The 24,051-nt window shown below is 34.8% G+C and overlaps 2 protein-coding genes and 1 long non-coding RNA gene across 6 annotated transcripts; 2 read left to right on the top strand and 1 right to left on the bottom strand.

Moving 5' to 3' along the window:
• Positions 1-2,819: 2,819 nt before the first annotated feature.
• Positions 2,820-8,959, bottom strand: LOC110791079 (uncharacterized). Its single transcript, XM_056843079.1, has 2 exons — positions 8,637-8,959; positions 2,820-3,513 (listed from the first exon to the last, which is right to left on the bottom strand). Exon 2 carries the CDS (start codon positions 3,504-3,506, stop codon positions 2,976-2,978), a length of 531 nt encoding a protein of 176 aa, XP_056699057.1. The 5' UTR covers positions 3,507-3,513; positions 8,637-8,959; the 3' UTR covers positions 2,820-2,975.
• A 1,905-nt stretch (positions 8,960-10,864) lies between these two features.
• LOC110791093 (uncharacterized) lies at positions 10,865-17,601 on the top strand. 4 transcript variants are annotated; one of them, XR_002534009.2, is made up of 8 exons: positions 10,865-11,163; positions 11,260-11,344; positions 11,598-11,761; positions 12,424-12,582; positions 13,067-13,248; positions 13,843-13,902; positions 14,004-14,154; positions 16,755-16,979. It is a non-coding gene; the product is annotated as an uncharacterized lncRNA (long non-coding RNA). The 4 variants fall into 4 exon arrangements; XR_008932483.1 differs by lacking the exon at positions 16,755-16,979 and adding an exon at positions 17,024-17,601 and having other exon boundaries at positions 10,865-11,344; XR_002534008.2 differs by having other exon boundaries at positions 10,865-11,344.
• A 1,103-nt stretch (positions 17,602-18,704) lies between these two features.
• LOC110791076 (uncharacterized) lies at positions 18,705-21,443 on the top strand. The gene is made up of 6 exons (XM_056827103.1): positions 18,705-19,159; positions 19,322-19,394; positions 19,515-19,601; positions 19,815-19,897; positions 20,153-20,355; positions 21,114-21,443. Exons 1-6 carry the CDS (start codon positions 18,985-18,987, stop codon positions 21,198-21,200), a joined length of 708 nt encoding a protein of 235 aa, XP_056683081.1. The 5' UTR covers positions 18,705-18,984; the 3' UTR covers positions 21,201-21,443.
• Positions 21,444-24,051: the final 2,608 nt, after the last annotated feature.

Here is a 24,051-nt window from a genome sequence, read left to right as displayed (position 1 = left end):
CTTTTTGGTCCTTGGTGGAGGTTCACAGGGTTTTAAAGCTCTTCGTGCTGATGAGGAGGCCATGGAGATTTGGTCGCAGACGGGCCTGGCCGACTTCTGGCGTACCATGGGAGGTACTTCGAGGAGAACGGGGATCAAGCCCCGGCTGTGGGCTTTGTTGGAGCGATGGTGGGATACTACCAACACCTTCCACATGGCATGGGGGGAGATCACCATTACCCTCTTTGAGTTTGCTATGATTACAGGTCTTCCTTTTTCTGAGAGGAATGTGACCTTTGATCCAGAGCTGACGTGGAGCTCTGCCGCTGCCAGGGACTTGCTTGGCCCTGTTCTTGACTTGTCAGATAAAGATGCCCATGCTTCTGTGACGGTGATCGTGGAGGCTATCTGCGGTGTGGGTGTATCCGCGGAGCAGAGGGTTAGGCTCTTTCTCCTGGCCTTGGTGAGCAGAGTGATGGTCCCGAGTAGGAGCAGTCGGGTGCACATCAGATTTCTGTCCGCTCTGAGGGATTTGAGAGCTGTTTCGAGCTATAACTGGGGTGGCTTGGCATATAACCACCTCTTGTACGAGATGAAGCGGGCTTCCCGGACTACGCTGGGGAGTGACCCGAGCATGGCTGCTCTGTGGAGTGCGCTAGAGGTATTTATGACTCCTTGTACCTTGTACTTTGTACTTGTATGCTGTATTTGAACTTGACTGATGTTTTGTTTGCTTCTTGAAAGATTTGGATATATGAGCACTTTCCGACTTTGGCGCCGGATCGTACTAGAGATACGGCTTACCCGTATGCTGCCTCTTGGATAGGAGTGGTGGCAGGAGTGTGCCTCTGGCGGCCTCTCGCAAAGCTTGGAGAGTCCTTCCTGCCGACGAGGTAATATTCTTGTACTGTTGTGCCCTCTTTGCATTTGTATTTGTATTGTTGCCTGAGTTGTCTGTTTTGCAGGTGGTATGGCGTTCTTTTGCCAACGCGCTTATACCTGCCTTGGCTGCTTGTGCCCATTTCCTGTCTGGGCGGCGGGTTTTGCTTCCAGGGGTGTACAGCCATATGTGGTACCTAGGGGAGCGAGTGTCCCCTCAGCACAATTCGGGGGAGAGACTTATCCCCAAGGACCCACCGGGGTCCATGCTGGCGTTGGATGAAGAGCTGCCCCGGCTCTATGTGGAGGCTAGGGGCGATGTTGTTTGCCGCTCTTGGAGGGATTTTGTACACAAGAAGGGGAGCTATGACGACTTCCTGAGGAGGCTGGCTCCACCAGTACGCTTCGTACTGCCGGTGAGCTTTGAACCTTGTATCTTGTATTCTTGTACTCTTGTATTGATTGGATGATTGTATGTAGGAGGAGGAGGTTGATCCTGAGGACATTCCCCATGCTGATAGGATCCTCCGCTATGAGAACTCGGACGGGGAAGAGGTGGTGGAGACCATCCCTTTTGCTTCTCCTCCGCACCGGAAATCATATGATGTTGTACCTGAGCATTATGCCGCTGTAAGTACTGTTGCATTTTTTGAAACTGTTTGTAATCTTGTACTGGGAAATTGATCTTGGATTTTGTATGTAGGCGCCTCGGGCGAGAGTGCGATGCTGGATGCTCTTGCTTGATTCTTGGAAGAGGAATTGTACCAAGCTAACCCGGAAGCTTTCTGGCCGGGACAGAGAGGTGCCTTTCTTGATCTTGAAATTTGTATTCTGGAAATTTGAACTTGGATGTTGATTCTTGAAATTGTATTTTGTATAGGAGCGCCGTCGAGACCGTAGAGGATCCGTTGACAGAGAACCCCAGGCGGAGACGTCCTTGAGGCAGGAGGGGCCAAGCTTGGATCTGGGACAGGGTTGCTGGTGCTCATGAGAGGCATTTTGATGCTGAGCGGGGAGCTTCTTTTGTACATGTTGATCCCACCAGGCATTCGTTTGGAGGTGCAGGCAGTTCACGGCCCTTTGTTTCTTCCCCTGATACTATTTCGGAGGAAGTGGTCCTCATCCTTGGGGTGCAGATTCCTGGGCTTACTATGCAGAGATGGAGAGGATGCGCCAGGCTCAGATGTTTGGGTCGTACCAGTATATGCCGATGCCGCCGCCGTATCACTATTCCTCTCCTCAGCAGGGAGTTCATCCCTCCACTGACATACTTCGTATTTCGGAGCAGGATCCTAGTACCCCTGGAACAGAGCTGGATCGGGATCTGGAGCGCCTGAGGAGGCGGAACAGGGACAAGGCGCCTGTGGTTGATGTCACTACAAGAAATTGATTAATTTCCGACCGCCAAAAGTAGTTGGTAAAACGCGAAAAACGGTTGGTAAAAGTTTTACCAACCGCCAACGGTCGCAAAATGGCGGTCAGTTTTCAGCTGGACGGTAATTAAGAAAACTCCGACCGGAAGGCGGTCGTTAAAATTTACTGACAGAACTAGCGACCACCTTGGCAGTCACTAATTTAGTGACCGCAAAGGCAGTCACTAATTTAGTGACCGCAAAGGCAGTCACTAATTTAGTGATCGCCATGGCAGTCACTAATTTAGCGACTGCCTTGGCGGTCACTAATTTAGCGACTGCCAAGGCGGTCACTAAATTAGCGACTGTCTAGGCGGTCACTAAATTAGCGACTGCCTTTGCGGTCACTAAATTAGTGACTGCCAAGGCGGTCACAAAATTAGCGACTGCCAAGGCGGTCACTAAATTAGCGACTGCCATGGCGGTCACTAAATTAGTGTCTGCCATGGCGGTCACTAAATTAGTGACTACACTTGTGACCTGTATTTAAGCGTTTAATTAGGCTATAATTTGTCTGTATTTATACAAATTTATATAAATCCTGTAATATCGTATGAAACCTGTCAATGTTATAATATTAAACCTGTTCAAAGTCATACAACAAGATTCATAATACACCTGATTTTGTTTAAACATGTTACTACATTCATAATATATAGGACTCAAAAGAAAAGTTGCAACTAGGTATACAAGAATACTAACTACCTAACACAAAGGTGTCCCGCCGCCGGTTGGATCTCGAGGGTCCTGCGACTGCGAGAAAGGAAAACCAGTACACTGACTGAACATCCTCTCGTAAGACTCCATTGCTTTTTTCATCTGGGCGGCATGTTCTTCTCTCTCTCGTCTCTCCCTTTCTCTCTCTTGTCTCTCCCTTTCTATCTCCCTTTGATGCTCTAGTCGCTCTGCTTCTCTTTCTTCTCTCTCGCTTTGCCTCAAAAGTAGATCGTTCTCCATAGCCTTTAACGTCTGATTTTTTGTTGTTTCAAGCTCAATGGATTTTTGAGTCAACTGTTGTTGAGTCTCTTCCAAGCGAGTTGACATTTGAGAATAAATAGATGAGGTGTATGAGCTAGAAGAACTACCACCCCTTCTAGATGGTGCAAAGTATAGAGAGTCTCCACTCCCCAACCCGGGGACCTTTCCCTTCTTTCTCCCACCTACTGTCTCGAAGTAGATTTGGTGTGGGATCTTTAGCAATGCCTTTTTCAACGCATTCAACAACATTTTTTTCATAGTTTTCCTACAAGAATTAAAATGATTATCACCCATGCATAACAAATATATTAAATTGAGCACATTTAAACTTAAAACATATATAGGCTAAATAAGGCATTTTCGCTCCCATTTTTCAACTAAAAGAACTAAGGGCTGATTTTCAACTTAAAACATGTTTCATAAGCTTAGTTTGAACTTGCTAAGACACATTCAAATGTAGTTACTCACATCTAAGGCCTATTTGGTCGTTATAGGTCATATTTTGCCTAAAATACCATTTTCTCGCCCAACTTTGAGCTAAGGAACCAAACTTGTCATTTCAAACCATTTACATGTTTTGTGTGGCATATTCAAGGTTTCTAAAACTGATTCTAATCAATTTAAGCACATTTAAGTCATCTTTGGTCGATGTAGGTCATATATAGGCTAAATAAGGAATTTTCACTCCCATTTTTCAACTAAATCACCTAGGGGCAGATTTTAAACTTAAAACGTGTTTCATAAGCTTTGTTTGAACTTGCTAAGTCACATTCAAATGTAGTTACTCACATCTAAGGCCTATTTGGTCGTTATAGGTCATATTTTGCCTAAAATGTCATTTTCTCGCCCAACTTTGAGCTAAGGAACCAAACTTGTCAATTCAAACCATTTACATGTTTTGTGTGGCATATTCAAGGTTTCTAAAACTGATTCTAATCAATTTAAGCACATTTAAGTCATATTTGGTCGATATAGGTCATATATCGACCAAATAAGGCATTTTCGCTCCCATTTTTCAACTAAAAGAACTAAGGGTTGATTTTAAACTTAAAACGTGTTTCATAAGCTTAGTTTGAACTTGCTAAGACACATTCAAATGTAGTTACTCACATCTAAGGCCTATTTGGTCGGTATAGGTCATATTTTGCCTAAAATGTCATTTTCTCGCCCAACTTTGAGCTAAGGAACCAAACTTGTCAATTCAAACCATTTACATGTTTTGTGTGGCATATTCAAGGTTTCTAAAACTGATTCTAATCAATTTAAGCACATTTAAGTCATATTTGGTCGATATAGGTCATATATCAACCAAATAAGGCATTTTCGCTCCCATTTTTCAACTAAAAGAAATAAGGGTTGATTTTAAACTTAAAACGTGTTTCATAAGCTTTGTTTGAACTTGCTAAGACACATTCAAATGTAGTTACTCACATCTAAGGCCTATTTGGTCGTTATAGGTCATATTTTGCCTAAAATGTCATTTTCTCGCCCAACTTTGAGCTAAGGAACCAAACTTGTCATTTCAAACCATTTACATGTTTTGTGTGGCATATTCAAGGTTTCTAAAACTGATTCTAATCAATTTAAGCACATTTAAGTCATATTTGGTTGATATAGGTCATATATCGACCAAATAAGGCATTTTCGCTCCCATTTTTCAACTAAAAGAACTAAGGGTTGATTTTAAACTTAAAACGTGTTTCATAAGCTTAGTTTGAACTTGCTAAGACACATTCAAATGTAGTTACTCACATCTAAGGCCTATTTGGTCGTTATAGGTCATATTTTGCCTAAAATGTCATTTTCTCGCCCAACTTTGAGCTAAGGAACCAAACTTGTCGTTTCAAACCGTTTACATGTTTTATGTGGCATATTCAAGGTTTCTAAAACTGATTCTAATCAATTTAAGCACATTTAGGTCATATTTGGTCGATATAGGTCATATATAGGCTAAATAAGGCGTTTTCGGTCCCATTTTTCAACTAAAAGAACTAAGGGCTGATTTTAAACTTAAAACGTGTTTTATAAGCTTAGTTTGAACTTGCTAAGTCACATACAAATGTATTTACTCACATCTAAGGCTTATTTGGTCGTTATAGGTCAAATTTTGCCTAAAATGTCATTTTCTCGCCCAACGTTGAGCTAAGGAACCAAACTTGTCATTTCAAACCATTTATATGTTTTGTATGGCACATTCAAAGTTTCTAAAACTGATTGCAATCAATTTAAGCACATTTAAGTCATATTTGGTCGATGTAGGTCATATATAGGCTAAACAAGGCATTTTCGCTCCCATTTTTCAACTAAATCACCTAGGGGCAGATGTTAAACTTTGAACATGTTTCATAAGCTTTGATTTAACTTACTAAGTCACATTCAAATGTATTTACTCACATCTAAGGCTTATTTGGTCGTTATAGGTCAAATTTTGCCTAAAATGTCATTTTCTCGCCAAGCTTTGAGCTAAGGAACCAAACTTGTCATTTTAAACCATTTACATGTTTTGTGTTGCACATTCAAGGTTTCTAAAACCGATTCTAATCAATTTAAGCACATTTAAGTCATATTTGGTCGATGTAGGTCATATATAGACTAAATAAGGCATTTTCGCTCCCATTTTTCAACTAAATCACCTAGGGGCAGATTTTAAACTTTGAACATGTTTCATAAGCTTTGTTTTAACTTGCTAAGTCACATTCAAATGTATTTACTCACATCTAAGGCTTATTTGGTCGTTATAGGTCAAATTTTGCCTAAAATGTCATTTTCTCGCCCAACTTTGAGCTAAGGAACCAAACTTGTCATTTCAAACCGTTTACATGTTTTATGTGGCACATTCAAGGTTTCTAAAATTGATTCTAATCAATTTAAGCACATTTAAGTCATATTTGGTCGATATAGGTCATATATCGACCAAGTAAGGCATTTTCCCTCCCATTTTTCAACTAAATCACGTAGGGGCAGATTTTAAACTTAAAACGTGTTTCATAAGCTTTTTTTTAACTTGCTAAGACACATTCAAATGTAATTACTCACATCTAAGGCCTATTTGGTCGTTATAGGTCATATTTTGCCTAAAATGTCATTTTCTCGCCCAACGTTGAGCTAAGGAACCAAACTTGTCATTTCAAACCATTTACATGTTTTGTGTGGCATATTCAAGGTTTCTAAAACTGATTCTAATCAATTTAAGCACATTTAAGTCATATTTGGTCGATATAGGTCATATATAGGTTAAATAAGACGTATTCACTCCCATTTTTCAACTAAAGTAACTAAGGGATGATTTTAAACTTAAAATATGTTTTATAAGTTTAGTTTAAACTTGTAAAGACATATTCTAAAGTATTTATTCATATTTAAGGCTTATTTGGTCGTTAAAGGTCATATTTTGCCTAAAATGTCATTTTATCGCCCAACTTTGAGCAAAGAACCAAACTTATCATTTCAAACCATTTACATGTTTTATGTGGCACATTCAAGGTTTCTAAGACTGATTTAAATAATTTTAAGCACATTTAAGTCTTATTTGGTCGATATAGGTCATACATAGGCTAAATAAGGCGTTTTCGCTCCCATTTTTCAACTAAAGTAACTAAGGGCTGATTTTAAACTTAAGACATGTTTTATAAGCTTAGTTTGAACTTGTAAAGACACATTCTAAAGTATTTATTCATATTTAGGGCTTATTTGGTCGTTAAAGGTCATATTTTGCCTAAAATGTCATTTTATCGCCCAACTTTGAGCAAAGGAACCAAACTTATCATGTCAAACCATTTACATGTTTTATGTGGCACATTCAAGGTTTTTAATACTGATTTTAATAATTTTAAGCACATTTAAGTCTTATTTGGTCGATATAGGTCATATATAGGTTAAACAAGGCGTATTCGCTCCCATTTTTCAACTAAAGTAACTAAGGGCTGATTTTAAACTTAAAACATGTTTTATAAGCTTAGTTTGAACTTGTAAAGACACATTCTAAAGTATTTATTCATATTTAGGGCTTATTTGGTCGTTAAAGGTCATATTTTGCCTAAAATGTCATTTTATCGCCCAACTTTGAGCAAAGGAACCAAACTTATCATGTCAAACCATTTACATGTTTTATGTGGCACATTCAAGGTTTTTAAGACTGATTTTAATAATTTTAAGCACATTTAAGTCTTATTTTGTCGATATAGGTCATACATAGGCTAAATAAGGCGTTTTCGCTCCCAGTTTTCAACTAAAGGAACTAAGGGCAGATTCAACTACGCTCTCTTCTTTTCATTATACCAAATTCTAACTACCCTCTCTTATTTTCATTATACCAAATTCTACAAATCTCACACTAATCATGTTACTAACCAATCTCTACGCATCTCACACTAATCATGTTACTAACGCTCGAAGTTTTCTAAATAAACACTCGAATTATTGTTATTATTAATTATATAAAAATCAATATTTATTAATGATATAAAGTTAAATAATTTATTAATGATATAGAGATCAATAATTTACTTAAACACACTTATAAATTATATAAAGATCAATAATTTACTTATAAATTATATAAAGATCAATAATTACTTAAACACAAACCAATAAGAATAAAAATCAAATATAAATAATAAAACAAGAGTAATTATTGTTGTGGTTAGGAATCTAATTTTAAATATCACTAACATAATAATGATATAGAACAAATTTTGAAACAGTAAGCATTTTTACATATACTCATTCACATTTTTACATGATTTGTAATAAGCAATTGGCCCATGATAAGTCATTAATTCAACATCTAAGAGTTCACACAGAAAGTTCATGGAAAAATGCTGAAGCAGGGGAGGCAAAAATAATGGTGGAATTTGCAGTAGCTAAGCCTAGGTCGAAGGTGATGCCGAAGTACTCAACATACCAAGAAACTCTCTACATAAAGAGCAAACAAACAAAAGACGAACCTCTATGAGAAATGAACATCAAATAGACAAATAGACAATCAACTCAACATGAAATGATGAGAACCCAAGTTAAGCAAGTCCTAGCATCTGTTTCCCCATACTGCATCCCATGACTCAAGTACTCAACATGGCATAAAACCTCTCCATAAACTGTTACAATTACTCCACAGCAAGTTATTTTACCCATTTTTAAGCAATTGACCCATAATAAGCAATTGACCCATTTTTACAAAGTTATTTTCCAACATCTAAGAGTTCACAAACCAAACTAGAGATTTGTAATAAGCAATTGACCCATAATAAGTCATTAATTCAACAAAATTAGAAGAGAAAAAAGGTTATTCACAGATTTCACAGAGAAAAACTACATTTGAAATAAACAACAAAGTTAGGGTTTGAAAAATTGAAGCATTATATCATGAAAATTAAGAACAAAGGTTACCTGGGGTGGGAAATCGTCGATGGGTGTACGGCTGACTAGGTGGTCCGGTTGGGTGGAGGCTTGCGCCAACGCGCGCAGCTGGCTAGAAGGACTGTGCGCGGCTGGGCTTGGTGGGACGTGCGCGGCTGGGAGGGTGACGGCGTCGGCGGGTTGTTAGGGGGATGCGGCGGCGGAATCAACGGTTGGGAGGTGCATCGTCGCCGGCTGAGCGCTGCGTCGTCGTCGCCCAGCCCAAATCGCTGGGTTTTGTGTCTTTTTTTTTGTTTTTCTTGAAATGTACGAATTGATGGGGATTGGAAGTTGGTCGCAAATTGTACCGAAGCTTTTTTTTTTTGTTTAAAGAATTAACGACCGCTTATATGGTCGGAGATAGTAAATAGGCGATACTTAAAATTTTAAATGAGTTTTGGAAATAGTCGGATTTTTACCAACTGCTCTTTAGTCGGAATACAAGAAAAAGCAGTCGATAAATTACCGACTGCTTTAAAAGCGGTGGGTAAATTTAAAAATTAGCGACCGCTTCAATTTCGGTCGGTAAATTACCGACTGGTTAATATCCGGTCGATAATTTTTTTTTACTGACTATTTTTATGGCGGTCGGTAAAAGCGGTTGGTAATCAAGCGCTTTCTTGTAATCAAACACAAACAAGCAATCAATTGCCCACGAAGAAAACAATTTCAGAAAAACTCCAAAAATATCATAACTCCTATTAGATAAATTAGATAAATTGAGAATTCTAATCAAATAATGAAGATAAATTAGATAAACTGAAAATTCTAATCGAATAATGATTCCAAGTTAAATACTAATACTAATGCACTACAACTCTTCAAGATACGAATCGGAAGTTCTAATCATATTCAAATTTATAATTGATTAAATCCTATAAATTGGTCGTATTGTTCAATTCATAACTCATACACAATCACATCTTTCACTTATAAGTTTGTCACATCTTTCACTTTTAAGTTTGGTTATCAATGGCGGCTACTTCTTTGATCCATGATTTAAATTACAGTTACTATTTGCACGAACTCCAATGCAATATTTACAAATTAACTTAATTATTACTGTGTAGTTGTTAATAGTTATTAATTGTCTTAAGAAAAAACCACAAAACGACACCATCCATTCACCGTAACGCAACCTCATAACATAAATACAAAACCTTTACTAAAAAGAAAAAATAAAACGAAACTCGTGCATCGCACGGGCTTCAAAACTAGTATCAAATAATCGATTACTATAAAATCAAGAAAACAAAAACTAAATCAGTATACCTCAAAAAAAAAAAAAAAACTAAATCAGTACGGAGTCCTCTGTTTCACTCTCATATGATGTCTTTCATTGTGGCCAAAGAAATTGATTTTTTTTTTTAAATAACTTCTTTTCGTTTCCTCCTCTCAAACAGATTATCATTTATCTAGTTTTCCCTCATACAATGAATAGAAGAAGACATTGGGGTTCCGTTAAAAATAAATAAAAAGATCAAAGAGAGAACATCATGGGATCAAAAATAATAAAAACAGTAAATTCAATGCACTAGAGGAAAAATCGACATGTGCTTCTCTTCAAGTGCGGCTCATTTAATAAATTGGCAGCACTTGGAGCAAAAAAAAAAAAAACATATTCACAAGTACGGGCTCAATAAGAAAATTGGCAGCACTTGAGTTCAAGTGCGGGCTCAATAAGAAAATTGGCAGCACTTGAGTTCAAGTGCGGGTTTTAAACTCAAATGCGGGTCATTTAAAAATGAGCAGCACAAAATTTTTCTAAAAATAGATTTCCCAAAAAATGAAAGTGGTGCTTTTTTTTCATTTTCCCGCTCCTCTTCCTTCCCCTTTTCTGCTTTTACTTCTGCCATCGCCATCTTCTTCCACCGTCGTCGCCGCTTCTTCCACAGTCGCCGCTGCTTCTTCCATCGCCTCCTCTGCTTCTAAAGAATGTACTGTCGAGGTTAGTCCATCTTGAGTCGCCGCCATCCACCCACACAACCAACTGCTTTGAGTTTCCCTAATTTGAAGAAATTGTTCAACGATTTTTCTTAATTCAAGTCAATATGTGCTTCACTTCAAGTGCGGCTCATTTAATAAATTGACAGCACTTGAGAGCAAAAAAGGTAAAATATAAATACATTTTCACAAGTGCGGGCTCAATTTAAAAAATTGGCCGCACTTGAATACAAGTGCGGGTTTATTTTAAAACGAGCCGCACAAAATATTTCAAAAAATGTTTCCCAAAAACATTTCATTTCCCGCATCTCCTCCTTCCCCTTCTCTAGTTACTGTTCCCGCTTCTCTCTCCTTCCCCTCTCCGGTTCTCTGCTCCTTCCCCTTCTCTAGCTTCTAACAAGGAGCGAAATTCAACATTCACAGCACACACCACACGACTAGCCGCGTCGCCGCGTAGCCACTGATGTTCCCCCACCGTCGTGTCGCCGCTGCTATTCCCCCACCGCCGAATTCGTCATCTTCCTACCGCCGCCGCCGCGCAGCACACACGCGTCGCTCCTCCTATCGGTTATAGGTTTGTAATTTAAGACCTAACTTTTATTTGATTATTTGTTTCCTATAAACTTGTTACATTGTATTATCGTTGGAGGTGGTCCAACCGGTGTTTCAGCGGCGAACTGAATGATTTCATAAAAGGCGATGTTAGCTAGAGGTATTATCATGTGAAAGACCGCAACAAGGTCACTCTTATTGAGGTATACTCCCTTAATTAATGTCTTAATTACTCTTTAGATATTTGTTATCAGCTTAAAGTTTCATTATCCCCCTAATTACATGCCATGAAATAAGTCAATGAAATTTTGTCATCGTTTGATGTGGGATTGAGAGAATAAGCTGCAAGTCACTTGACAAAGGTTATTCTAATATTTCTGTCACCAAACTCTTTCTAATGTTTTTCTACTGATTTACGAGTCAATTTTGAATAAAGATTAAATTTTTTTGCATCAGTCGGGTGTGTGTCTTATGCCCGGAATTGTGAGAGAAGTTGAGAAGGAGAAGATTGTTCTTACTGATGGAACAGAAGTACCATATTGAATTTTGGTCTGGTCTACAAGTGTTGGTCCTTCTCAGTTTATAAAATCCCTTAACCTTCCAAAGTGCCCCGGTGAAAGGTGCCCCACCTGCCTCAAGTTTTTTGTTTGATTTCCAGTCTTTAGTTTTTAATGTTCATAACATTTGACTGAGTGCAAAACTAGTGGTTGCGAGTTCCTTCAGTAGAAGATGTGTTTGCTCTTGGTGATTGTGCTATTTATTGTTGCAAAGTGATAACATTGCAATGTCGAAAGAGTGCTATGATTACTGATACCTGATGAAACACTTTTATAAACAGTGATCTTAAAGTAAAGGAGAGACTAACTGAGCTGAGCTGAACCTAGGTTAGGAAGTAAGGAACAGAATTTCTGTTAGTGATATTTATGATGTGGCTCCCTGACCATAGAGCTTTGACAACTGTCACTACTCACTATCTTCTTTGTCAAGGATTTTTTATGTATGGTGTTTGCATATACCTGTCAAGGATCGAACTCCATTTCAAGGTCTACCTCTTTTCTCTTTTTGTTTCACACACATTTGAATGCTTATGTTCATGTACACCAAGTATTTCAACTTATTGGTTTTAAAAAAATAAGAAAACTTTATGAATTAAAGTCAAATGTATTTTCATGTTGAATACAAAATACAATCTATTACTCTCGTTAACCCTTTCTCCCATTTGTATTATGATCTGTTATTAGATAGACAATATTATTTACTACTGTTTTTCCCTCCTATTTAGAATTGGTACTACTGGTTGAAGAAACTGTAAGGTCAGAGAATTATCGATCCCCTGAGAGACCCATTTATCTTGTTGGAGATTCAATTGGTGGGTGTCTTGCATTAGCTGTGGGTGCTCGAAATCCTGATATTGGTCTTGTACTCATTCTGGTTAATCCCGGTAAGAATTATTTGTTTGTGTAATTAGCTTGTGCTTGTAGGATTTCCCTTGTGAAAAGGTTAACTGGCATCAATCCTGCTTCAAGTTGCCAATACCATTAAGTTGTTTCTGCTAAAAGACTTGGGTAATATGTTGCTCACTCAAGAGAAAATACAAGCTGGATGTTTTGATAGACACATCTCTCATATCCAGGAGATTAGAACATTGATTTCATAATGATATTCATGTACTAGCCAGATTTTGAAAGTTGAGGTTATTTGATTCTTTACCAAGACCATATTCACCAGCATCAGTTAACCATTAGTCTCTAGCTTGCTTTAAAAGATATCTGGCTATAGCATATTGCGGTGGCAAATGAACTACCAGACCTTTCCTTCATTTGGGATAGATTTATATGAAGCCTAAATTGGAATTTCGTCTGTTTTTTTAACCTTTTGTATTGCTGGAGTGTTAATACTGAAAAATATGATGTCAAATCACCAAGGTACCTCCTTTGTACCGTGGTTTCTGTCTACATCAAATTGAACGAGGCTTCCTGGAAGATCTTTTGAAAGACCTTGTTGAGATGTGTCGTGTTGTTTAAAATCCTATTCATGGTCTTTTCTCGAGAAGCTGGTTGCAAGTGACAAGAGACAAGCTTCCTGATATTGTCTAAGAGAATGAAGGGTGAGTTTCTGTTCCATTTTTTTTTACCTCACTTGTTTAAATCAGATGATATATTAGCAAGCATTTTGTTCTTGAAACTTAAAAGGAGTTAGAACGATAGAATGGGTCTATTTTCTAAGTTATGTAGCCTTATAAGTAGGAGCTTATTTTGAGTTCAATTTACTTCTTATGAAGAGATGAGTAGAATCTTACACATGTTTTGGAACTTTGTGTTAAATCTTTTTCTTTTCTTTGTTTTTTAATCCTTCGTGGAAATTATCATCTTTCGACAATGCTAAAATAATTATTTTGTTTAGTTCTTAGATTTTGTTTTTCTTTGTTCTATTCATTATCTAAATTCATATCCCCTTACTATAAAAAAAAACAATTCATATCCTTAAATTTCATATTTCCGGTGAGAAATTTGGCTCATAATGTTGTTGAAACCCCATCACTTGGGCCTATTGTGGACCTTTTATTCTTTTAGTAAAGCCGTGTAGGAGTAATTTTGTCAATTTCACAAATTGTATAGGTTCTTGCTTATGGATTTGATTAGCGTGGATCACTTTGTTACAAGTATTATACTGCTTTTTATCATGTTGTTTGTTTGTGCAGGTTTATTGCTGGAAAGGTCTTCGATTATCAACTCTACATGACTTGGAAGACTTTTCTACAGTATGATTTGTAACCCTTTTATATTTTGATTATTCAAAGTTTAGGAATCACCTTGTTAAATACAAAATAACCTACTGTTTATTTCATACTTTCATTTGCAGTTCATGAATTTGATATTGAAGGGGGTATGCCACGGGAACTACTCCTGTTACTGAAGTAAGGTCCAAGTATCAAGCAAAGCCAATTGACAGGTGTAAACGTGCGATGAAGGATGAAAGTAAGGATTATGTACCTTCATCCGAAGATAATCAGGTATTGTGACCTACGTTATTTAGAATATGCTTTTAAGCTCAGTATACTCCATATTGCAATGGGAAATACTTTATGCAAAAATTTCTAATGCGTGGCGGTGGATTTGGAACGCTTCTTCTGAATATGTATACATCCAACCTTTTGATTACCTTTACTAAGGTAGTCTTTAGGATTACATATCTACTTTTGGACTTAGGAAAACAAATCGTGTGCAATTAAATGTAAGGTTACTTATTGTTGAATATAACTATATACGAATAATGGAATAAATCTAAATATTCTAACTATATACGAATAATGGAATAAATATAAATATTCTAACTATATTATGCTTGTATAAATAATTTTTAGTATATATGATAACTACAACATCTTATGTTACGTGCAACGCACGTGCCTTTAGCCAGTATTATCATAATTCCTCATTTACGTTATATCTTTTAGAGTTGCTATACTTCTTAACCCGACATCATGCAATATCAGGTATTTACATCATAAACGTGGGAAAGGCGGGAAAAGTTTCAAATGGCTGTCAAAGTTTTAGAAACATTAAAATAAGTCTAATAAACATGTAAAGGGTTTGAATTACTTATTTAGATTTATTAGTTGAAAGTTGATACCGAAATAAGACATTTTTAGTCAAGATATGAACAATATTGAACTAACGAGCTTTAAATGTGCATACCTTGACCACAGTGGGTGATAATGAGTCTTTGAAACATAAAGATAAGTGTATTAAACATGTAAAGGGTTTAAAATACTTATTTAGGTTTATTAGTTGAAAGTTGCGACCGAAATAAGCCATTTTAGTCAAAATATGACTTATAATGATCAAACGAGCCTTAAATGTGTATACCTCATGGTATAAAAACTCATCCGAGTTAACTCGTATCGCCCGAGTTAACTCGGATTTTGAGTTTGGCGATACGAGATTGGGCGATTTATCACGCCGTTTTATAAAAGAGCGAGATCTCGGCCGGTACGACCGTTCCGGTCAAAAATCGCCCGAGTTACACCGTTCCAGTAAAAAATCGCCCGAGATATACCGTTTGGACTCGCAAATTAACCGATTATTCATAGAAAATGAGAGAAGAAACAAAGATTTCGAGTAGAGAAGAAGCAGACGAGTGAAGGCCGCCATGGATGTTGAGCCTGGAGGAAGGAAGAAGAAGAAGAGTTTAGGCTCTTGGATTCTTTTTTCACGCGTTCTGGAGTTGGGGGTAGACTGAATTCTTTTCCCTTTTATTAAATAAAATGGTGGGTGGGGCTGGGGCAGGTAGCAATTGGGAGATTACTTTTATTAAAATGTGACAGGTGGTTCTTTCACATGATGGGGCCTTGGGTGTAGACTGACTTTTTTTCCCTTTTATTAAATAAAAAGGTGGGTGGGGCTGGGTTAGGTGGCAACTGGGGATGGGTTTATATCACTTTTATTAAATATAACAGGTGCCAAAAGACTACCCACATGTTTTTTTTTTCTTTTTCTTTTTCTTTTTTGCCTCATTGATCTACTCTTTTATACAAATATTTTTTAATTAGTTTTTATTTCCCTCCCTGATTGATATTGTGCGATCACCGCGACCCGTTCCGCGACCACCGAGACCGTTCCGTTACCGCATCACCGTACCGATCCCGCAACCGCGACCGATACCGCATTTTTACACCATGGTATACCTTGACCAAAGTAGGTTATAATGAGTCTTTGAAACATAAATATAAGTGTATTAAACATGTAAAGGGTTTAAAATACTCATTTAGGTTCATTAGTTGAAAGTTGGGACCGAAATAAGTCATTTTAGTCAAAATGTGACCTATAATAATCAAGTAAGCCTTATATGTGCATAATTTGACCAAAGTAGGTGAGAATGAGTCTTTGGAACATAAACATAAGTATATCAAACATGTAAAGCGTTTAAATGCTTATTTAGGTTCATTAGTTGAAAGTCGGGACCGAAATAAGTCATTTTAGTCAAAATGTGACCGATAATGAACTAACGAGGCTTAAATGTGCATAACTTTACCAAAATGGGTGAGAATGAGTTTTTCAAACATAAAACTAAGTTTATTAAACATGGAAAGACTTTAAAATACTCATTTAAGTTCATTAGTTGAAAGTTGGGACCGAAATTAACCATTTTAGTCAAAATGTGACCGATAATGAACTAACGAGGCTTAAATGTGCATAACTTCACCAAAATGGGTGAGAATGAGTTTTTCAAACATAAAACTAAGTGTATTAATCATGGAAAGACTTTAAAATACTCATTTAAGTTCATTAGTTGAAAGTTGGGACCGAACTTAGCCATTTTAGTCAAAATGTGACCGATAATGAACTAACGAGACTTAAATGTGCATAACTTCACCAAAATTGGTGAGAATGAGTTTTTAAAACAAAACTAAGTGTATTAAACATGGAAAGACTTTAAAATATTTATTTAAGTTCATTAGTTGAAAGTTGGGACCGAAATTAGCCATTTTTATTATTATACGGTTCTTTATTTCTTTGTTATGAACAAATTAAGTCTTAATTTATTATACGATTCAATATTTATAATATAAGTAAAGTGTATATATATTTTTTGATGGTTGATATTTTAAAGGTATTCAATAATCCGAGGGAGCGGCCTTTCACCTTTGAGGAGATAGATGAAGTTCGAGAAATGTTGGCAAACTCCATTACTAGTGATTGTCTTTGATATTTTCTTGTACTGAACTTAAATTATGCATGCTAGTTTTTCATATAATTGTAATGTAAACGACTTTTATATTTACAATTATATACTATTTAATTTAATTATCTATATAATTGGATAGTTTTTATATGACGTATGGAGGTTAATCAGTGGCGTGATCCAATTGTAATATGTAGCAGGGAAATGGTTATACAACAAATCTAGATCAAGTGCGGCTCATTTATAGGCCAAGTGCGGCTCATTTATAAGCCAAGTGCGGCTCATTTATATATCAAGTGCGGGCTCATTTTCAAATTTGGCAGCTCCAAATATGTCAAGTGCGGGCTCATTTTCAATATTGGCAGCACCAAATATGTCAAGTGCGGGTTCATTTTCAAAATTGGCAGCACCAAATATGTTAAGTGCGGGCTCATTTTCTAAAATTGGCAGCACAAAATATGTCAAATGCGGGCTCATTTTCTAAATTGGCAGCACTTGAAACATCAAGTGCTGCCAATATTTTGGCAGCACTTGAAAAACATCAAGTGCGGGCAGACCATGTGCTGCACATGTAAAAGCCCGCACTAAACCCCTTAAAATGAGCCCGCACTTGAGGTTTTTTCCTCTAGTGATGGAATGATATATTTCAACAATTAGTTAGACAAAGTGATTTTCTAAACAATACCAAGTATTTTTTAATCATAAAACTATTGATTGTTGGGTGGATGATAGATTATACTGATGGAATTTTAATTACTGTGGTGGGTTTGGACGGATAAAGAAGCATATAATAATTTATTTGTTTTGAGAAAATAATGTTAACGGATTTTATGAAGCAGCTTTTTCTTGTTGCAAAACTGTTTTATTGTAAATTACCTTATTTAATTTGTAAATTAGGATATTGAAATTTTCTTCCTTTTTTTCTAACAGGTAAAATATGGTATAGTATAAGTTAAATATCTTGTTTTCCATTTTAAAATATGACATGTAAGCGTGACATGTCATCATTGTGACAAGTCTTAAAGGTCGCATGTTGCGACCTTTATCATTTTGCTTTAAAGATTCGGTGTTCGGGTTGGTTTTATATCGTGTTATGTTGTGTCGACATTTTGTTGTCTCTCAATAATTTGGTGTTCGCATCGTGATTCATTTAGGTTATGGTTGTGTTACTGGGTCGTGTCAGAGATTGCCGTCTCTACTTAAATATACTCAGAACCAGATATATATATAGACACCGTATATGGGTACATCGTCCAAGTGTACACAGGACTATCTGGAAGTAGAAAGAAGGAGAGGAAAAGACTAGGAAAATGATTTATTCCCATATTAGGCTCCATTTGGTTTGACAGATTACGTTTTCAGTGAAAAATGATTTTCCATGGAAAGGAAAACACACAATTCCAACCTAGATTTCTTTTATTTGATTCGTTATAGAAAACAGGAAAATGACAATAAATGGGTGATGATTGATGGGAAGAGAGAAGGAAGTAATTAAGGAGGAAAAATGTTCTCTATCTTCCAAATGGAAAATTGTTTTACACCCTTTATCATAACAAATAAACGTTTTACACCAAATCAAATATTTCCGGGAGTACCGGCCATTTACTCTTTCTTCCTCCTTACCTCAGAAATTTGTTATCAAAAATTTGAAAAATGATGACAAGAAACGTAAGCCAAATGATGACTAGGTAAAAGAGGCAAAAAATGAGCCGTATGGGAGAATAGAATAACATAAGCGCAAACATTTGAAAGAAATCGGGTGTTCTCTCAGCTCCCTTTCATATACTCTAGCATAACAAAACTTGCAAGAAAGATAATAGTTGAGCAAGATATGACTTGCAAGTAACATACTTTACGTTTCAAGTCACGATATTATTTGCTTAATTTTCAGACAAATTAATTCAATCAAATATATAATCCATGCATATCGATGCTTAAAGCAATAATATATCCAGCAAAATTCTACTAATAAATTAAATAGGCCAATTAAACACGCTAACTAAGCTAGCTAAGCTAGGCCGGTACTTATCATCATATAAACCATTCATTTAGTATTCGATCTTATAACATATTTTCTCCGTTCTTTTTTTTAGTTTGGGCAAGAAGATCAAGATCGAGTTTTAAGAGTTGAGATTTCTTAATTTGTATACAACGTACGATGAGAAACAGTTTAGGATCGTACAAAATGCGTGGTCTGATGGAGCTTCTTCAACTCTATAGAGTGAAAACGAGTAATGCTGTTTTTGCTACTTCATCTAGCCGAAGAATTGGATTTGGAGATAATAATAATAATAATAATAATAATAATAATAATAATAATAATAATAATAATAATAATAATAATAATAATAATAATAATAATAATAATAATAATAATAATAATAATAATAATAATAATAATAATAATAATAATAATAATAATAATAATAATAATAATAATAATAATAATAATAATAATAATAATAATAATAATAATAATAATAATAATAATAATAGTTCCTTAAACGTGCAATTTTCTGAAGCTGGATTTGTTCATACTGATTCTGCTTCTACTTCTGGCGGAATAGTGTACGTAAGAACAAGCTAGTTAATTATTTGTAGATATCTTATAATCTACGTACCACCAAGTGTTGCCTTATGTTTTAACTATTTGATCTTAATTATATTATTGACATAATTATTATGCAGGGGAGGAGATGGGAAGCCAACACCTTCGCCTAAACCACCATCTCCAACTCCGCGGCCACCACCACCACCACCTAGACGTGTCCCGTGGTACGTGACTGCTTTTTTTTTTTATTTCTGATAAGATATATGTTAATATAATCTAACAAGTAATGTAACGTAATTTAGTTCGGGACAAAGGGTGTATGATTTACGAGGATGAGATTGACTAGTAATAATTGTTGTATTGCGATATCTATATAGAGCTCTACATATATATATATATATATAGGATGATTGATAACAATTTGTACGTATGTGCAGGTTAAAAATGGTTTTGGGCACGATGTTTTCTCTTCTTCTAGCATTTTGGGCACCTAAATGGACAACTCTGCTCAAAATTGGAGGTAATTCATCACTAAATGCATAAACATGTAAAAATCAACTTTTTGAAGAACTTTTCTTTGCATGTCATGTGGTAATAAAACATGCAATTGCCTATGTGAATGTGTACGTTACTATACCCACCTACAAAAGATGGATAGCTGTTTTAATTTCAAAATCATAACACGTTAGCTACTTATTTAATTATTACGGAATATCTTAATTACATTCTTTCGTTTTTCATAAAATTCTTATAATTAATGATTACATACATTTAGGAGAGGCGGAAGTAGTGATGAAAGAAGTAGAACAAGCGGCGGAAGTAGTGGAGAAGGTGGCAACGGTGGTGGAGAAAGTATCGGAAGAGATGGCTAATAAACTTCCAGATGATAACAAAATTAAGGAAGCAGCTTTGGTTATTGAGCATATTTCACAGGAGGCAGCCAAGGATGCACACATAGCTGAACAAATCATACACAAGGTAACCAATTTGTTCTTTTACTACTTCCCACGGCACACGATCATACTACGTGCATAAACGTTACTCCGTACAACGTTACGAGCAAATATGAAGGTTACACACTACTTAATTACTTACTTAGACTAATGACGGAACACGTCTCTTTACAGTTCTAATACTTCATCCGTTTAAATATTGCACTATGATTGACTTTATGTTTCCAACCCATTTGTTTGGCTCTTAATATCTCGAGTTATGTATAAGAAAAATAATAATTAAAATTGATATTTATAAAAAAATATCAATATTAATCTAACAACATCCCACATGACTATAATTTTTGTTAGGTATCAGTCACAAAAGATGACCAAAAGTTTAGTTGAATAGTGTAAAAAACAAGGTGGTGCGATATTTTTGAAACAGAATAATATTATGGTTAACTTGGCTTTCTTCTACGTAGTACGAACTTTAAAATTTGACGTTCTCTTAAGCCATGTCAACTTGAACCGACACAGTTAAGGTATATACATCAAACGTTTAAGCACCAATTGCATGTTGGTTCAACTTGATAGGAAAGATGTCGTGTTCGATCTCCCGTAATAACCATTGGGAGGGGATTGAAATCTATCCACCCAAAATTCACTCCAAATCTGGATGAGCTCTAATAATAAACAGGGTGGTAAAAAAAATCAAATGTTTAAGCGATACATAAATTGGACCGTAATTCTAGTCCAATACCAAGTCTATTTTTGATTCTTATAGATTACGTAATTGTGAAGGTGGAAAAGATTAAACAAGACCTTGAAGACGTGGAAGAGACAATAGAGCCCATTATTGAAGAAATTGAACGTCACAAGAAAGTCTAATGGTGCAGTTAACAGCAATCTGTAGCAAACACTAACACAAGGAATCCATTTTAAGTTGTTTTGACGTTTCAAGTGTGTGTATCTTTGGATTTTGGGCAGTCGATCTATATAATTGGCCTATTTAACTCTATTGATTTTATTTTTCAACAGGTCTAATGTTCGAATCCCCTTCCCCGTTTGAAATTATATTGTTTTATGGCTAATTCGCACTAAGAATATACTCCATATACAATATTTATTTTACTCGTACGTAGTATTTTTTAAGAGTATATATATATATATATATATATATATATATATATATATATATATATATATATATATATATATATATATATATATATATATATATATATATATATATATATATATATATATATATATATATATATATATACTTACTCCGTAGTGTTTAAAAACTCAAACAATATTTACATTTGTGACATTTGTCCACTTCTCCATCATCTCCACATTTTCCCTCTATTTTTCTTTTTGATTGACTCATTAAATTGTTAATCATTATTAATACTTGTATTAAAATTGTAAAAACTCAAAAGACACCCTTGTATAGTTGTATATGAAAAAATAACAACAACTAAAAAAACACCCATAATAATAATAAAAAAATATAGAAATAAATAATCACAAATCATTAGGCATTAGTACTTATAACTTAATAATCTTTTTAGATTCTTAACTTCAAAAAAAAAAAAAAAAAGAGTACAAGAAAACTAAATATATTTTTCAATAAATCATTAGGCATTAGTTGATGCTTATGAGACTTATGACATCATGTTTATTCATGGTTGTTCTAATTCTTTAATTATTATTTTTTTCCAAAATAGTCAATAGAAAATAAAAAGTCACATAAAAGTTTAGTTGTTGTAAACTTCATGTTAACATTCATTTATAAATTAATGTTAAGAGATATACCACAAATGGTTGTTGGTTAAGATGGTAATGAGAGTTATCCTCCACACTTGAGGTCTGGAGTTCAAACCTCATTGTACGTATTGATTTTTGGTTGTCCATGATATGACATATCATTTGGTGAGTGGATGATGTGGCGCAAAGGGAAAAGTACTATGTGCCACATGGACATTTTTCTCAACGCCTTTTAATATATTAGTATAGATATTAATTTTTCTCATTTATTTTTATTATTTTAATTAATAATAATTTTTCTTTGCTATCTATCTATCTATTACTATATGCTAAAAGACACACCAAGAATGACACGTGTCATTTTCTGGTGCGTACTTAATTATTTTTTTAATAATAAATATGTCTAATTAAAGATTTTGTATATTTCCTATTTTTTTCCCTTTAATTTCCATCTGTGTAGAATTAAAGATTCTGTATATTTTTTTTTTTTCCCTTAATTTCCTTCTGCGTAGAATATTATAAATTATATGTATCACAAAAATATTATGATTTTATGTGTTATAGAAAAAAAACTAAAGTAATATGAGAATACTGATTTGAACAAACAATATATGGTGAGCATGGAAATAATTTGGCATTACTGTTAATACTGGTTTGAAATATATATGTTGAGTATGGAAATAATATGATAATACTGAGATGAAAAATTTATGTTGAGCATAGAAATAATAATTTTTGTATGCTATTAATTATTTTTTCCTCCTTTAGTACAATCTGCCATTTAAAAAATTTAAATCAAATTTAAAAGATCTTTTTATTTTTATTTTTTCCCATTTAATAAAGTCATGTGATACAATCGGCCAAGGGGTGCTAGATCCAAATTTTGAATGCCGGTTACGAGTTCATCTTATCTATCTATATTTTATTATCTATCTATTACTATATACTAAAATAGACACCGGGAATGACACGTGTCACTTCCTGGCTGGTGTGATTTTTTTTCCGCTAAAACCTTCTTTCCCTTTTTGTATAAAGCAATAAATCTGATACTTTGACTAAATTTGCATATCTTTTCCACAAATAAATCAAAATATTTTGCATATATCTATTTTCTCTAATTAACTTCATATTTCTTTTACTCTTTTAATAAAAGAATTATGCTAATTAGCATTCATTATTACTAACCTTCCTTGACCCCAACAAAATTTTCCTTTTTATTCGATTTATTTATTTACATAAGTAAAAGAATACATAGTACATATTATTTTACGGAGCTGAAAAAATTATTTTCTTAAAACTGATCGAATACCTATTCATCGTATAATACCTATAATATTTTATTTTTTTAATACATGCAATGTTATCTACATTCATAGGTGATAGAATTTTCCCTCAAAACAAAACAGTAAATAAAATTGTAAACTTTTTTATTTATAAGGAGCTAATGACATTGTTTCTAAATTTAACGGTATCTCTTAAACTGTTTTTTTTTTTTTTAATATGGGAAAGTCGTGCATTCTAAACTAGAATACACAACATTTTTAACTTTTTCATCAATCTTTTTGTTCAAGAAAATATATTTTTACATGACTATTATTATTCCGTACTTGATTCTTGCCTCATGTAATTTCACTATAAATTATGGGACTCACTTACTTTGAAAAGACATTGATGGCAAACTATGATGAACTTTAATTATTAACTGTGAATATTTTTTTTACTATACTACTACTCCAGTTTCAAAATGATCTTATAAGAAATTAGGCTATGTACTATTAACCTTATCATATTAATTTCAGGAAAAATAAGTTTAGATAAGTTCAATTTAGTCGAGATAAGTTCAAAACAAAATAAGGGTTTGACAAGTACAATGAATAACTAAAATAAGTTTGTATAAGTTTTATAAGAGGTAGCAATCAGGTAGTTCGATCATTTTACTAATGGGTTATTTATATAAATATATAAG

This window comes from Spinacia oleracea, chromosome 4 (assembly GCF_020520425.1).
Source record: "Spinacia oleracea cultivar Varoflay chromosome 4, BTI_SOV_V1, whole genome shotgun sequence".
In the NCBI taxonomy this organism is placed as follows: domain Eukaryota; kingdom Viridiplantae; phylum Streptophyta; class Magnoliopsida; order Caryophyllales; family Amaranthaceae; genus Spinacia; species Spinacia oleracea.
Note: the sequence above shows the minus strand (reverse complement) of the source record. Positions and strands in the feature narration are given on the sequence as shown.